General features: G+C 38.1%; 1 protein-coding gene across 1 annotated transcript; it reads right to left on the bottom strand.

The window, feature by feature from the left end:
- Positions 1-5,390: 5,390 nt before the first annotated feature.
- Positions 5,391-11,907, bottom strand: LOC131250582 (WUSCHEL-related homeobox 11-like; the record flags this gene model as incomplete). The annotated part of the gene is made up of 3 exons (XM_058250870.1): positions 5,391-5,676; positions 9,404-9,579; positions 11,235-11,907. Coding segments are annotated over 3 exons (867 nt in total), but the record flags the coding sequence as incomplete, so codon positions are not given.
- Between the last annotated feature and the right edge of the window lie 4,768 nt (positions 11,908-16,675).

The raw sequence follows: 16,675 nt of genomic DNA, 5'->3' as shown, positions 1-16,675 counted from the left end.
AAAGAGAAAGAAAAGAACAAGAAGGAGAGAAAAGAAGAACCAGCTTCACGTCCAGCCCCCTGTACTCTCTCCCGCTTCTTCACGTTTTCTCTATCCTTTTTTCTTGCTTCTCATGTCCCTGCCCAAAAAAAAACTCCTTTTAATGCTTTCTCTCCCCTGTTTTATAGAAGACCCTCCTCAACACTTAGGTCGAAGTGTCCCTTCCGCACCAGGAGAGCTTTCGCACTTTGTTTCCGCAACTGAGTTCGTATGCGCAGTAAAAACACAAAACGACTTGCGTTTGGGGTGTATTTGCAGCGTGATATCGACCTACCTGACAATTCTGAAATCTTAGCTAGAATATTGGCCTCCCTATGGACACATTAGACGGTATGAATCACTCAAAGCATTGATGACCGTGGCCCACTATCCCCTGCAAATCCCAGCCTCGACCGGACCAGAAACAGGGCCTGCGCACGCGGGGCTTGCTGTCGAAGTTGGTGGGGTCCATGATCGATTTCGGTTTCGAAATCCAGTCTGTCCATTCGATTCCCCTCGAAAAAACGTTGGAGATGGATGCTTTTGGATTGTATTTGAAGTGGCCCACCAGAGTTCTTATTCCACCGTCCGAGCTGCGTTGGAAAGGTGAAAAACCGATCTACGCAATAATTTGAAATCTATCCACTAGGCCTGAGTGATAGGGGACATGTGGGTCTCATAGACGGTCCGGATCTGACCGTTGATGTATGGTGTGGCCCACAAAGATCCGTCCGCACGTCCGTGTGCGGACGCTGGACGAAAAAAATTAAATTTTCCCACAGGCGCGGGGAGGAGTCTCGGTCAGAGACGGAGCGGGACTTTTCTTTTATGCCGTGCACGGCTAGTGCAATAGTGCACGATGTACACTCAACATAGGTGGGGTCTACGATGATGATTCTGAGAAATCTACTCCGACCATCTATTGTGTCACCTCATAAAATGGGGCGAGACCAACTTTGTAGCGTATCCAGATCTCAGGTGGGCCCCAAATCACACATTCATGGGCTGATCTGACCATTGGACCACTTCCATGACGATCCAACTACTGAAATTTGACGTGTACGGTTTATTTAGGGCCCTCAAGCCATGTATGCAGTTTTGAGCTGATCGGATGGTGAGAACCCTGTGATCTTGCATTTTGGACGTCTTTTGAGCCACTTAAGTTCCAGTTTCTTGATTTTCTCGGATCTCTGGCGTGACTATCCATCGAACTTGGTCCCCTGGAGTCCCTTCTTTGCTCTGGTGACTTCGGAGCGTTAAATCTATGCTTTTAATACATTTTCCCAGTCCAGGCTCGTAAATACGCCTTGCAACACAAACATGATTTAAATCGGGCCGTTAAACAGTATCATGTTTGAAAACCTAGGCAATAACAGGGTTTGATATGTAATATTTGACCCTCAACAATATACTATTGGGATGACATGATTATTTCCATTTAATATCATAGCCAAGAAGATAACACTTTTTTATCTTCCTGTTAAATGTGCTACATCAACACATAAAATCCTTCGAATATGCAGCTAGAGGCTTTAGATGCACTATCCAATTGAGATTAAGTATCATTCTAAACTGTTTGTTTCTTTATTCACCTGTAATTTCGTTACTGTCCCTAAATTTTCCTTTCTTAGCTCATGAAGATGCATCGAAAGTTCATTATAAGACTCCTCATAAGATTTCAAGACTTCTTTTATTGTGATCTCATTACCTTTCCATGCTTTTTTTTTTGTATCTGATTTTAACCCTATATGTCTTATTCTTCGATGCTGAATTTCTTTTAGCATGTAGGTCAATCCCGAACTTCTACGATTAACACCAAATTCACTACTTATCAGACTGATGGATTGGCAATGATCTCTTTCACTTCTCTTTGAAGTTACTGTATCATGTCCGCTCTCCTCGATAGTTTCCTTGTAGTAGTGTATTGGCTCAAACGATATGTTACATGTGTGCTTAGAGTTGTAAGTCCTTATTTTGAACATTTCTACATCATTCACTTTTGATACATGCATCATCCAACTACAACTTTTTATAATGCACCCAATCTTACATCTCAGCTTATTTGAATTTAGGACCGTATACTAAAATCTATGGCACATCACATATTTACTTAGAAAATTTTGTAATTGACCATTGTACTTAAACATTTGTTCGAAAGATATTTTATTGGGTTGGTCCACCATTTCCAGATATCCTTAATGATTTACATTAACAAAAGCTACATCGGCTATACATATATCAAGTGGAATGATATCAAATGGAGCAAAGAAAGTATTCAGTGATACATGAATATCTTGATATTCTTCATTGACCGATAAGCGTAAATTTTAGTTTATAGGTTGTGGATTGAACTGAACTGTGGGATCAAGACATGTAGCATTAGTGGAAGGGATGATGATATTGCAGTCGTCAGCTTTTCATTAACATTAATCATTACATGAAGGGTCAGGTATATCGCAATCGTCGAGTCCTCGAACATGACATGTATCATTATTTGAAGGTTCATGTATATTGCAATAATCGAATCCTCGATCATGACACGTATCATTACTTGAAGGGCCAGGTATATTACAATCATCAAGTCATCGATCATTGCTTAAAGGCTGTAAATCAGGGGACCATATGTTCAAATGTAATGTAGAGTGTATGCTACTTTATTGCACGAGAGGTGTACGCTGCGCTTTATCAATATATAATGGTATTTGAGTATGTGGACTTTGTTCAAAGAAGAGCATATATGACTCAAGATCTTCATTTCATTATCTATGACTGTATGTGGAGGGAGTAATCAACGTACTACCTCACCGTACACACCCTTCATTATCAAATAAAATTCATCTGTTGTGGTTTTCGTAAGCTGATGCATTTTATGTAGGAGCTCTCGATACGTAATATCATCCCTTACAAGAACCCCTTTTGAGTCCCCCACCTACGTACGAAAATTTTTTCTTTTTGTATATTCTTTCTCCATTACAATAGTATCGGATGGGCCGACGAGACATAATATTCTAATATAAGTTAATCTGCAATAAAAATGAATGGGCACGAGTTGTCAAAATGTTAAGGGTCATGGTTATCTAATGTTAAGGGTCAAGGTTGTCAACTATTTTAGTTATTAACCTCAGCCATTCATGCCTCCCAATGCCAACCTTCATATTTTGATTGGCATGCCTTATTGGATGATAACCATAACTCTGAGTGGATGAAAACCACTTCTCCACTCCGACCCTCCTTAACATAATTTAATAATGTCGAGATTTAATGTTTTATTTACCTTAAAAATGACTAACATATTAGAGACACTGGAGAATTGCTAGATAAACATAAGAGGATGTTGAATAATATTAAAATTGTGGTGGAAGAAGCTTTTGAATGAGAGAAATGTCGGAGAGAATCGACAAAGGGAAAGTGGTAGTGAGTCTCATGATCTTCACTTTTCGAAGAAAGAAGAAATAAAAAAGACCTCAGTAAAAGTGAAAAAAGGCAATGTTTGGTTATTTCTATGGGCGTTCGTTTACCATCCGTTGGGTCTACTATTGCATACGTGTGAAATCCACTCCATTTATTATCCTCGAAATTTCATGGAAGGCCATGGTTGAAAGAATGATCAACATTCGCCGGTTACATTGACCACATCACAAGAAATTAGTTCGTACTAAATGGACACCGATATACATTATCATGTTTTGTGGGCCACACAGATATGGTACCAATAAGACATTAGCATTTTCCTATATAAATAAAAGGTTACAAAAAAAAATTAATTGATTTGACCTAAATTTCAATAAATCCAATAACAACTTCCATCAACGTTACTTTTTTGATATTGAATACTATGTAACTTCTTCGTTAAAACACCGTATAATTACTGATCCAAGGATAAGGACACATTTCAAAACTTGTATTATAAAAAATTCCTTAAGTAATAAGTAAAAGAGTAAGTAATAAGCAGTGGAGTCGGTTCTTTTGTGCTTACTTTGGCCAAACCTAAACTCCTTGAAAGAAAAAATTTGAAGAAAAAGCTAAGCATATGGTAGCTAATATGAATTCAAATTATATTACAACTCACAACAACTAAAAATTATTAGTAAGCCTTGGCCGAATCTAGCCTTTGGACATTATGGCACTTGCATGAAATACTTGGGATGTAACAACTTTACACATTTTCGGAGGTGATCAATCTTTGGAATGCGGTTACCATCATCCTCAAGAAAATAAGAAACTGAAAACGTCGGAAATACCGAGTTGAATATTCGTTTGAGTAGCCCCACTCGGTGTGAATAGTGACACGACTCGAATTCAATCGAGATCACTTGTCCCAGTTTTGAGTTGACTCAGCGAGTTTTCGTACGTTGAATTAGTGTAGGCCTCTGATCCAATGGTTAGAATCGTCTCATCTGGGATATCTTCCACAAATTGCCCATCCATTTTGGGCCCCATCGTATCAACGGTACCCTACGCGTACAAACTGGTGCATGAGGACACCATCCACACATCCCGATGCAGGAGGACTGAAAAAATTCCACATGTTCAAAGCTCCATGATCTCACATGATCCTTCTCAATGGATGTGCAATGGTAAAATGCACATAAAATAAAGTAGTGAGTAACAAACATCCGTCTCCTTTGGATTGGATAAGTGGGCGGTGATGAAGCCAAGTTGCCGATCCCTTCATCGGTTTCAGGGACATGACATAAACCCCATAAACCCTCTCATGGAATCCTACGGCTCTCATCACTCTCAAGGCTATACCATGTCTCTTCCCGTGGGAAAGAGAGTACCGAGTAAGGGTGCACCTCCAAAGCCTACTCACAAGAATAGGATCTCCACACGTGCAAATGTGGCACGTTGGTATGAGATCCAAGCCGTTCATCTGGTGGGTCAATCTATATATGAAACCGTAGCCTGAAAAAAGAATAGGATCGGTCACACGTGTAGGTTGGATATGGAACATTGATGGCCATTGGATATGCCGCACGTGTATGATGTATATGGAAAATTAGGTTCATGGTATTAAACGTCCATTAGTTGGTTAGAAGGTGGTCCATCGAACTGTCTATTTGCCATGAGTTGAAACTAGGCCATTCTGCCCATTAGGTGGGGCCACACGTGTACGACCCAATGTGTAAAATTGCTCAGTTCTTTCTAAACGTCCAATATCCCACCAATCCATCCATCTGCAGTTGGGCCTGATTTTTCGGCCACAACACACACTGTAGGCCCAACCTGATGAACAACCCGGATCCTGCACATGCAACACAGCCACACGTGGGAAAGCTGCGTGTAGCCGTGTTAAGGAAAAAAATAATAAAAAGGACTGTCCATTCCCAATGCCTGCACTGGTATTCATCACACCATAAGCTTTCGTAAAACTATAGACGTCTAGACTCCATTGATTTCACTCAAACAAGTGCAAAAATTACATGGCTTGCCTATGTGACATCTCTTATATGTTGCTTCTATAAGCTTGATTAGGCATGCGATAATCAGCTCTGCAAGCCTTACAAAAACAAAAGAAGAAGTAATAGTAAAAGATGGTGAGCCAACTTGGTATCGAAAGGAAAGGGGTCTCTAATATCATGGAGGAAAATCTCTCTCATTTTGTAAGTGCGAACACTTGGGGTGTGATCTTCTTCAAATTTAAGTGGGCCTTGAAACCTGTAAACAATAATAAATAACAAACAGATGTGACAGCTTTCATGCAATTCATACATAGAAAATAGAAAAAATATGAGAGAGAAGAGAGATGATCTAGTGGGCTAAGTGTATGGAAGCACATGGTTCAGTTTGAACATGTGGAAAATCCAGATCATCAATCTGCACCATCCATTTTGATTGGCCTATTCTCCATATGTTTCCTTGAAAAGATCATACCTATCGGATGATCAAAACCATCTAGTCAGCGGCATGCAAGATGGATATGATCATTCATAGAAGATAAGTTCGTTTATGAATGATCAGGACCATTGAATATGTGCAATTCTTTCCTACTGGTCAAAAGATTGGACTGGACCCAATGGACGGTTCAGATAGGCAATGCGGTTGACAACAGAGTGCACATGCAACTAGGTGCATGGGTAGGAATCCATACAGTTGGCCCATTGAGATGAGAAATGTAGAGGAGGAGAGAGAAAGAGTGGTGACAGTTTTCATGGAATTCTAAAAATGCCCATTACCCATGTAGAACATGAGGGAGAGGTGTCAATGATTAAGTTATATTAAAAACATGTCTGCCAATTTTCTATAAATTCCCAGGATACCCTCATAAAGTATTAGAGAGATAGAGACCTTTGAAAGGAATGCTTTACTAAAATTACAAAATACATAAAGTATTAGAGGGATAGAGACCATTGAAAAGAACGCCTCACTAAAATTAAAGAAAAATAAAACTATTCATGCCCTCTACTAAATTAGTAAATTTCTTCCCTTTAATATGATCTGTTTAGTAGTCTGCAGGTCCACCCAAAATTGTAAGCTCCATTGCCGTGCATGGGCCACAAAAATTGGTGAGCAGATCCATGGTTGACCCAGTTCGCTGGAGGCCCATGGTTCAAAATTTTAAGGGATTGGATGATCACGCCCACACATTTAGAGGAATTTCCCATTTATAATGCAAACATAATGCAAGCAGTGGTTCATTTTTTTAACGGTTTGTTTGAGTGCTACAGTGAGAACTGATTGATTTTCCAATTAGTGGGTCTTTGCTCCATGGATCCAGCTCATCTTCTTACAGGAATTTCCCACATATGATAAGAACAGTGGTCCTTTTTTAATTATATATAGTTTTTAATAGTTTGTTTGAGTACAAAGGTGGGACCCGCTTGATGGTCTCTTTTCTCTATGAGCTGTTAATTTTGTGGGCCCTACAAGGTGAATGGTTCCTACTAGGGAGTGTGGACCCATGTATGTAGTGCGTGCAACGGACTGATGGTCCTGTGGAATATGAATCCTTAAAAGAGATAAAAATGAAAACTTTAAACCCAAGAACATTGAAAAACATGATGGTTTCCATTCTCTGGGGTTGCATTTGGCTAGTGGGCATTTCAGGAGTGAGAAAAATAGCCTCTGACTGAATTTCTACAACGGTAGAATTTTTCAAAATCATGAAATGAGTTTCGTTGCACAATGAAATGAATGTCATTTCATAATTTAGGGGAACTTCACTAAGGGCTTGTTTGGATTGTTGGAATGTAAAAAGTAAATTTGAAAATAGAAAAATTCACATTTAAGGAAAATTGTGAAAAAGAAATTCATAGAAAAAAGAATCCTAAATACTTATCTATTTTAGTTTCCAACATGTCTAGAGAAACATGTGATGGTCAATGGCTAAAAGATGAAATCTATTTCTTGAAAAGTTTGGATATGAGAAAGCTTTTGGAAAGAAAAAAGGTCAAATGATCTCTTTTAGGAAAAAATGTTGAAAGGAAGACCATACTCCATAGGTTGCTTCATTGTTGCAATAAGTGAAAAACATCACATTTATAGAAAACGTTTTCATTTCATGATTACATTTTAAATTATACCAATCTAAACACACCAAGAAAGGAAAAGAAAGAAGAATTATGTACTTTTCAAATGATAGGACATTTCACGGGACAACCATTGCCCAACACCATAAACAAATTTCCACTCACAGGTACAAGGAGAAAATGACATTACTACTTACTATCCGAATAAGACATCAAAAAATGAAATTCATGTTTCAGTACTAATGGAATATGAGTAAAATCATAATTTCATGAAAATCAATGATTACATTTTAAATTATACCAATCTAAACACACTAAGAAAAGAAAAGAAAGAAGAATTATGTACTTTTGAAATGATAGGACATTTCACTATATTTTGGATGGAAAAGAAAATAATGATTTACATAGAACAACCCATATTACCCAACACCATAAACAAATTCCCACTCACAGGTATAAGGTAGCCATTATAAGAGAAAATGACATTTCTACTTACCACCGAAATAAGACATCAAAAGTGAAATTCAATTTTCAGTACTAAAGAAATCCGAGTAAAATCAGAATTTCATGAAAATCAATCATTATATTTTTCTTATCTTTTCTTGTTTCACAATCTGAACAATCCCTAAGAGTAGAAATGTCAAAATAGCAAAATATACCTAGGTGGGAAGAATGAGAGAGGATAAGAGGAGATTAGGCAAAGACAATATATCAAAACTAATAAAACAAAGATGCAATAAAAGATCATCCAAGAGATGATCAATTAATCACATTAAGGGCTGTGCCCCACATTGATGCATGCATTTTTTCCATGCCATCCATCTCTATTCACCCTTTACACATGACGCTTGAGTTGCATATGAACATTAGTGACCGGCATTAGTTGTCAAATCTGGTCTATTTATTAAAATTTCAGCAATCACCAAACACTAATTTTACATAAAACAATGCTTTTTGTAGAAAAAGAATTTTAATCTCAAACGTAGGACTGGATGGTCAAAATATCATGATATTTCTAGACACAATCATCATGTAATAATGGTGTTAGTTACGTCTAATGCAATGTTGAGTCTTTACTAGGGGTGTACACGAACCGAGCTAGGTCAGTTAGCTCGCTGGACTCGACTCGAAAAAGCTCAATTTGACTTGGTTTGAAGCTGAGTTCGAGCCGAGTCGAGCTGATTTTTTGAGCTTGAAAATGAGTTCGAGCTGGCCCCATCTTGATTCGACTCGGATCGAAATTAACCCAGCTCAAATCGAACTCGGATCGAACCAGTTCGGTTACTCGGTTACTTTGATATTGATGTTGCTCACCAAGTGTTTGATGAAATGACTTAAAGAAGTGTGCTGGTGGCAAGGAAGGTATGTATATGAAACCAACGCCTTTTTTTTTTTCATGATTTTTATGTTGCTTAGGAGGTGTTTGATAAAATACCTGTAAAACCATTGTTGCTATCTCAAATAGAGTGAGATTTTGAAGGTGCAATCCAGGTGTTTGTGAAAATGCCTCAACGACAAACTCGGCCTAAGCTGGCCCGAGTTGTTGACCAAAACGAGCCGAGCTGGCCAGTCAGGCTCGAGGATCGAGTTGAGTCGAGTTCGAGCTGAGATCAGCTAGTGGCCGAGCTAAGTTGAGCTGAGGCCAGCTCGACTTGGTTCGACTCGATGTACACCCCTAGTCTTTACTCTTGCTTCGGTGGTAGGCTCACAAGAATTTAAACACAAGGTCATGGACTCAAGTACCCATTGTGGTGGTGAAATCCCACTGTAGCATGTGTATGTGGGTATGTGTGGGGGTGTGAGTGTGTGTGTAAAAAAAAAAATAAATACATCTAATGCAATGCAATGCATCTTTCCAGACAGGCCCTAATTATATTGTCATCATTTAGGTAATTTAAAGAGTACAACAAGCTTACCAAGAAGTAGTTTTCTCCTAATTGCAAGCTTTGCAATGAAATTCCATATTCATTGACTGGAACCGGCTCTCCTGAGGAATGGACCAACATTACATCTTGACCAAACATAGCTCTCACATCCAGAGGCGCTCTAGGGACCTCTGATGGTACGCCATTGATAAACACAGTAATAAACCCTGGTTTTGCAAATCATGGAGCTTATAAGTCTTCACATGCAATTTCAATTCAGCATATATTCTTAAGCTTTTTAATAATTGCATGTCAAAAAGAGATATGGGCATTTGTGAACTATATATAATTTCTAACAAGATCTCTCTAATACATAATTCGGTTGTAATTCAAGTACGGAGTGTGGAAAATGTCCATGCGTGTGAAAAACGATTCCATAAATAATTTTAATAGAAAGAAGGAGAAGCGGGTATAGAGAAGTGTCTAATTTCCGGTGAAAGTCCTATAAAACATGCATACAAAGTAATTTAAATATGGAGAATCTAAATGCATTTTAAAACAACAAAGTTACGAAAAAGTATGTGGTATTAGAATAGAGATATAGGTTATGCTAAAAGCCTTCTAGTGCATGGCAATTCAAGCATGGAAAATAAAAATGCTTGTGAAAAAGGAGCTTAACGCGAAGTAAAGAGAAAATGAGTCATTGATATTAGAGAAATTGATCTAATTTCCACCAAAAGCCATCAGATCCACGAATACCAATAATTCAAGTACGGAGGATCTAAGTGCATGTGAAATGAGTTATATTAAGAAATTTAGTAGAAAAGAGTATATGGGTGTCTAGTTTCCAAAAAAAAAAAAAAATCTCTAGTGTTGCATCTGTACCCAAGAATGCAAGTATGGTGGATCTAAGGGCATGTGAAAAAAAAAAGGGGTCTCAATGAGTACTTCAAGAGAAAAGTACATGTACGTACCAGATAAGTGAATCAAATTTCCACTAAAACCACTAATTTAGAACTTTCAAGCAAGGATGTTTGATGGTGTCAATGCCTCTAGGTTCACAAGCCCAAGTCATAAATAAATGAAAATTTTCTACCAAAACTCGGTCTAAATGTAGATTTTATAATCCGTTAGCTTTGATTGAGCGAATTGAGAGTCTAAATACATTAAATAGAGATATGGGATAGTAGTATTTGCCCTTGGAGAACATCAAATTCACTTAAAACCAAAGAGTGGGATATATCAAGCAAGTGAACCACACTTTCAAAAAAAGTAAAAAAGAAAAAAAAAAGAAGAGGCAAGTAAATGATCAGTAAAAAGAAGAGAAAAGAAATTTCCACATGAACCTATTACACATTAACTAGAAAGAAAAAGAATCAGTTGATTTGCTTTGATGGTGAGCATAAGGACATGATAAAAATAATAAATAAATGACAAAAAGGCGAATGTTAAATTGCGTCTCTGTGAAATACATCTATTTTTACCAAAAACCATGGTCTATAACATATCAAGCTACAAAGTTGACATTGTTGAGCAATTCCCATCAGATTTCAATCCAAAATCATTAATAAAATGGAATTAGTACTATTCAGAGCCTTAACTGGTTACACCATGATTTAAATAAAAAATCAGATAAAAATAAATAAATTTGATGAACTTTCAGTGTGAAAACTTCATGAAAAAAAAATCCATTAAAATAATATTCTCAAAACTCATTAAAATACTGATATCGGAGATACTGTATGCTTACTGATATTTCTTGAAATCATTGCTTTTTTCTATGACTTGAAAAATCATTGCTTTTCTCTAAGACTTGAAAGGCATTTTTATCTTCCAACATTAACAAGATGAACGCATTGAAAAAAGAATACCATGTACTAACCAGACTGGTAATGCAAGTTGGAATTATCAGAAGGCCAAAACATGGAAGAACCTGACGATGTGTGCTCGATCTCAGCCAAACCCATTTGCTGAGAGATTGAAAATAGATCATTGCTGCCATCCTCGACGAAACCTCCGCAATGATAAGAAGGAGAAGCCAAAATACAGGAAGAAGAGGCTGGAAATGGCACTGAAGATGAAGAAACTAAGCATCCACTGCCCGAGGAAGCTGAAGTGGATTCATATTGAATTGCACTGCCAGCACGGCCCATGACGGGAATCCGTGAGTCGTTTGCCAGGCCAGCCTGAATCTGACGTTGCCGCCGGCGCGATCTGGACCGTCGATTTTGGAACCAGTAGAAGACATTGGCATCCCCCACTGACCCAAATTTCTCAAGGAGCTTCCTTATTCTCACAGTCTCATCTTTGGGTGGGTTCACCATCCCACTGTTGAAGATGGATTCTAAGATCAGGATCTGTTCAGGCTTCGGGGTCCACCGGGACCGAACTGGCTCGGACCTCTCCGAGCCGTTGATCGGACCATTGGTGGAGTCATTGGCCCGATCATCCATGTAGTTGAGGAGAGATTGTTGAAAACAAACTACTGTAAAGACAAAGTCAAAGAGAGTGAAGTAATGAGCAGAAAGGGAAGAGAGCAAGAAAGAGATGGCATGCACATACAAAGGTATTCAAAGGCATTTAAAGGCATATGACTCTTACCGTTCTGTAGAAAAATTACCAAAATACCCTTATAATCAAAGGATATTCGGCCGGTAATGGCTTTCAGAGAATGACTGAAAACGGTCGACGTGCAGGTCATGGAAATTTTTATGCAAAAATCACTGACATCGACCGTCTTTTGGGTGGGCCCAGATGCCCTTGGATCAGTGCGTAAAAAGGCGCAACACCGACCGTCCTTTCATCAAGGGTAGGATGGCTGATATTGACCAGTTGGCGAGGCAACCATAAATGAAAATTTACTACAGTTGCTAAAGAATCCAAAGTATTCTTACATAAAATCCTAAATATTATAATATTTGATTGGTTTTCTTTGATTTGCTGAATATTATTTATACCAACATAACTGGTTGGTTAGCTTATTCTAATAATCTAGATGCTAATATGTCTAGAAGAACCCAATCATATGCTAATATGCTAAACCCTAACCGGCCGTTTGGATGCGAAAAAAATTGTGCCTGCCATACAGCTATCTGGGTCATAGTATTGTAAATAGTTTATCTTAGCCGATCTGATGTTTTACATTAATTATTCAATTTTCTATTATTCAACTATTAAAAGTAAATAAAGAATACCACATTTGAAGAGTTTAAAATAGTTGGTGATACATGTAACATTTATAACACATGTATATATTAAAATATGTGGCAAATATAAGACATTTCAAGATTAAATGGTGATGCATGTGTTGCATGCATGATGCTTGATCATCAATAATTGCACATGTGACATATAAAAACATGCAATACATGTATGCAAAATATTGTGTTCTCATGTTTACCAAACTACATATTAGTTTTCCAATCTTTATGCCACTTTAAAATGATGCAAAGCGGGCTATGGATACTTTCATGAAAATACTTTCATGACAAAGATGGACAAAAGAATGCCCGTTCAGAGGTGAAAATGATCAGGATCGTTAGAACCTTAAAACAATAGCATCTTGCAATCAGAAATGATTTTTTTCGATATATCATATGTGATTTTGGTATAAGAGAAGCTATTTTAGACAACCAACCAACTATGCTAGGTTGCCCATGCCTGATTTGCAAGATTCCATCAGATTAATGGTCAAAAGTCCATTTTATTTTCATTTTTACTATAAATAATAAATTTTAGCTAGCATATAACTTTTAATCCTCCGAGTTCCAAGAGTCGTGCTCAACATGAAAATAGCTTAGAAAACTTAAGAGATCACTGTGGTTAGGATTAAGTGGTCTACTCCTGACAACTTGGGAAAGGCATGGTTTGCTTATATCCAAACGGCTCTTAAGTCACAAATATTCAAACCCACGACCTCTGTCACCCTTTATGCCCAGTGTCTCCTCATGGCTAGATTCTACTCAATCTAAGTGCAAACATGATTAAGGGTGTCTCACTTTTTATTTCCAATTAGGTTTTATATTATCTTAGCCACTGATGGGAACTTGATGTTTAGAAATGATGATTACAGAAAAGTCCAACCAACAGTCAAGATTCAATGAGCAAATATCTCCCACTTGCCACCTAGGGTCATTAGACGGTTGTGACTTTTGTAGCATATGGCCGTTCAAGGTGGGGGGCAATAATGAGCGGTCTACATCCTGTACAAGTGTGCGGCGTGTGTACAGAAAGAGTTCATAATCAAACTGCACTTCCACTATTCTTTCACCAGTAGCAAAAGGGGCGTATGCATAAAAAATAGGGATTGTAATTATCACTATTTCCCACAGTAAACGCCCGGGTCACTTTCTCTAACTTGGTAAAAACGACTTAACATGCACCAAATCCAACTGGTCCATCAAGGTACATCACCTGTTTTATATGTTGACCCCAAAAATCAGGATGATTCAATACTCAGGTGGGCCACTCCTTAAAATTATAACTAAAATCCTCTAAATTCATATAGTATGGACCATCTGCCTTTGGAATACTCTGATCTTTGGATAATTCTTTCATCCTGTTTAGTCACATCTGATGAATGGGTTGGATTGCATATAAACACCATGATGGCCTCTGTTAGCCCAAGAGAAAAGTAATGGTGGGCATACCATGTTAAAATTTTCCTAGGGTGTGGTGTACCTGACTTCTGGATGGTCATGATTTAGGATTCCAAAGTGAACATGATGCAGCCTATCTGATGGACGGGACGGATCTTATGAAACTCCCACCCACGTGGCTCTTAGTGCGCAAGATACCTATGGACGCTGAAAGTTCCTGCCAAGAATGCAGGGAGGGGGCCACAGAGATGTTTTTGAGAAATCCAGACCGTTCATCCTATTTGAGAGCTCATTTTAGGACATTCTAGCAAAAAAATATGTATATCCAAAACTTAAGTGGGTCACACAAGAGGAAAAAGTGGGGATTAAGTGTGAATCTATTTGAGAGCTCATTTTAGGACATTCTAGCAAAAAAATATGTATATCCAAAACTTAAGTGGGTCACACAAGAGGAAAAAGTGGGGATTAAGTGTGAATCGTTGAAACATTCTTGGGGCCGTAAAATTTTTGTGTGAGGCAATATTTTTGGTATTTTCACTTCATCCCAGTGGTAATAACCTTATAAACGGTTTAGATGGCATATAAACATCAAGGTGGAGACTAGGAAGGTTTCAACAGTAGGAATTTCTTTCCCCAATTTCCCCCTTCGTGTGACCTACTTGAGTTTTTGATCCACCTAATTTTTTGTCAAAATTTCCTAAAATGAGCTCTCAAGACAGATGGGCCGGTGGATTTCTCACAAATATCTCTGTGGGCCCCACAGATGCATGCGGATTTCCTGTGGAAGCTCCTGCGTTGGAAACCTAGGCGGGCCCACCGTGAAGTTGTGAGAAATCTAACCCGTCCATCCGTTTTGTGAGCTCATTTTAGGCTTGGGATAAAAACTGAACAGTATCCAAGACTCAAATGGGCCTCACTAAAGGAAAATGTTGGTAGGAAAATTTCTATAGTTGAAACCTCCCTGAGTTAATGGTTATATTTAAATAGAATTCATACCGTTCGTAACCTCATTCCTACTGGGATGAACTGAAAAAACAAATATTACCCTGATTCAAAACTTCTGTGTACCCACTAATATTTCAACTGTGGAAGTTCAGTCTTCACTCTTTCGGCCCACTTAGGTATTGGATCCCGCTCATTTTTGATACGTTGTACTAAAATGAGCTCAAAAAATGGATGGACGGGATGGTTTTCTCACAGAATTCATGGTGGGCCCCGCCTAGGTTTCCAGCGCAGGCACTTCCTGCGAAAGGCTTTCCCAGGAATTCCGCGTCCCTGAGTTATAACAGTGCGGCTCTTCCCAAAACAAACGGTTGATACTGATAGTTAGGGTGCCCTCTTGTTATTTATAAGTGCAAGGTAATTTCTCCTCTTTACTCCATACTAGTAGTTACGATGTGTGGCACATGGTGAAAACAAAGGGATGGAATATTTTAGTATTTTTTACATGGGAAAGGAGGCGAAGGAAGCTAGTGATGGGTGGGGCATGCATGTGATTGCATGCATGGGGAGGTGGGCCACTGCAAAGGAGAGCATATTTCAAAGAAAGAATAATCCAGGAAGTGATAAAAAAAAAAAACTGTGCCGCAGTTTATTAGTGGCTGACATCACCTTTACATGGCTTCCAGTGGGACAGCCTTACAAGCTTACACTATTATAAATAAATAAATAAATAAAAACATATAACATAGATGCTCTGGCAAGTGGTCACTCTTCATACTCACGCACTCATTCTTTGTACACTTGGCACCCACATTCCTGAATCAAAGTCGTTCAAGATTCTTCCGTATATACTAACAATCAAATTGATTGGACCATATCCAATCTTGATCATTGATCAGTTTCGATTGGCTCTTGTTTCGGTAGCCTCAAATCATGCGGTTTGGATGATTGGTTTAAGTATGGTTATAGACCGTATCCTACCCACAATGGGACCCATGTATTAATTTAAATGCATTGAAGCAACGTGTACGATGGCTGTGCACGCATGCATGTGTGTCAGTCATACGCTGACAGCGTATCAAGCATAACTACTCTCGTATTAATTGGGAGGAGAAGAGAGTTCAAGGTTGGCTTAAAGTTCTTCCAGCTTTGGTCTGAATTGGGAGGAAATGCAAGTCTGTTTTCCTTTCAGACAAGGAATCTCTTGTAGCATTTCCTATGAAATATCTAAAATACCCCTTCAATATATATAGTTTTAGTGCCAACTTTTAGATTTTTCGATTTTTTTTTTTTTGGAAATTATATTAATTTCAAATTCAAATTAACACTAACGTTGAACTTCTGAAAAGAAAAGAAAAGAAAAAAACAAGTTTTTTTTTTGCTTTTGTTTTTGTTTTTATCATTTAGAAAGACGAGAAGGCAAAATAGAAATTTCACCTAAAAGAAAAAAATTACAAACAAGGTACAAATAATAGGCACAAAATTGCATTTGGAGATGTGAAAATATTAAGAAGGACACAAATTTTAGAAGAATTATTGTTGATGTCTTAAATCTGTAACCAACAAGGGTATGTCGATGCCATTGACAAACCACTCAATGCCATGAAGTAGAGGTCTATCCATTAGAAGATGCTTGATGCCATAAGAACGATTCATGTTGGTCCTTGGAACGTTTTGGTGTGGTTATTCAATGTTATTGAAGGTGTTCGATGCCATCGAAGTCCCATCAAAGGTCCGATCCAGAGTGTGTGGAGTTACGAAAGCGCGTGATTTATTTTTTTAT

The sequence above is a fragment of the Magnolia sinica genome, chromosome 7, assembly GCF_029962835.1.
Source record: "Magnolia sinica isolate HGM2019 chromosome 7, MsV1, whole genome shotgun sequence".
NCBI lineage: Eukaryota > Viridiplantae > Streptophyta > Magnoliopsida > Magnoliales > Magnoliaceae > Magnolia > Magnolia sinica.
Note: the sequence above shows the minus strand (reverse complement) of the source record. Positions and strands in the feature narration are given on the sequence as shown.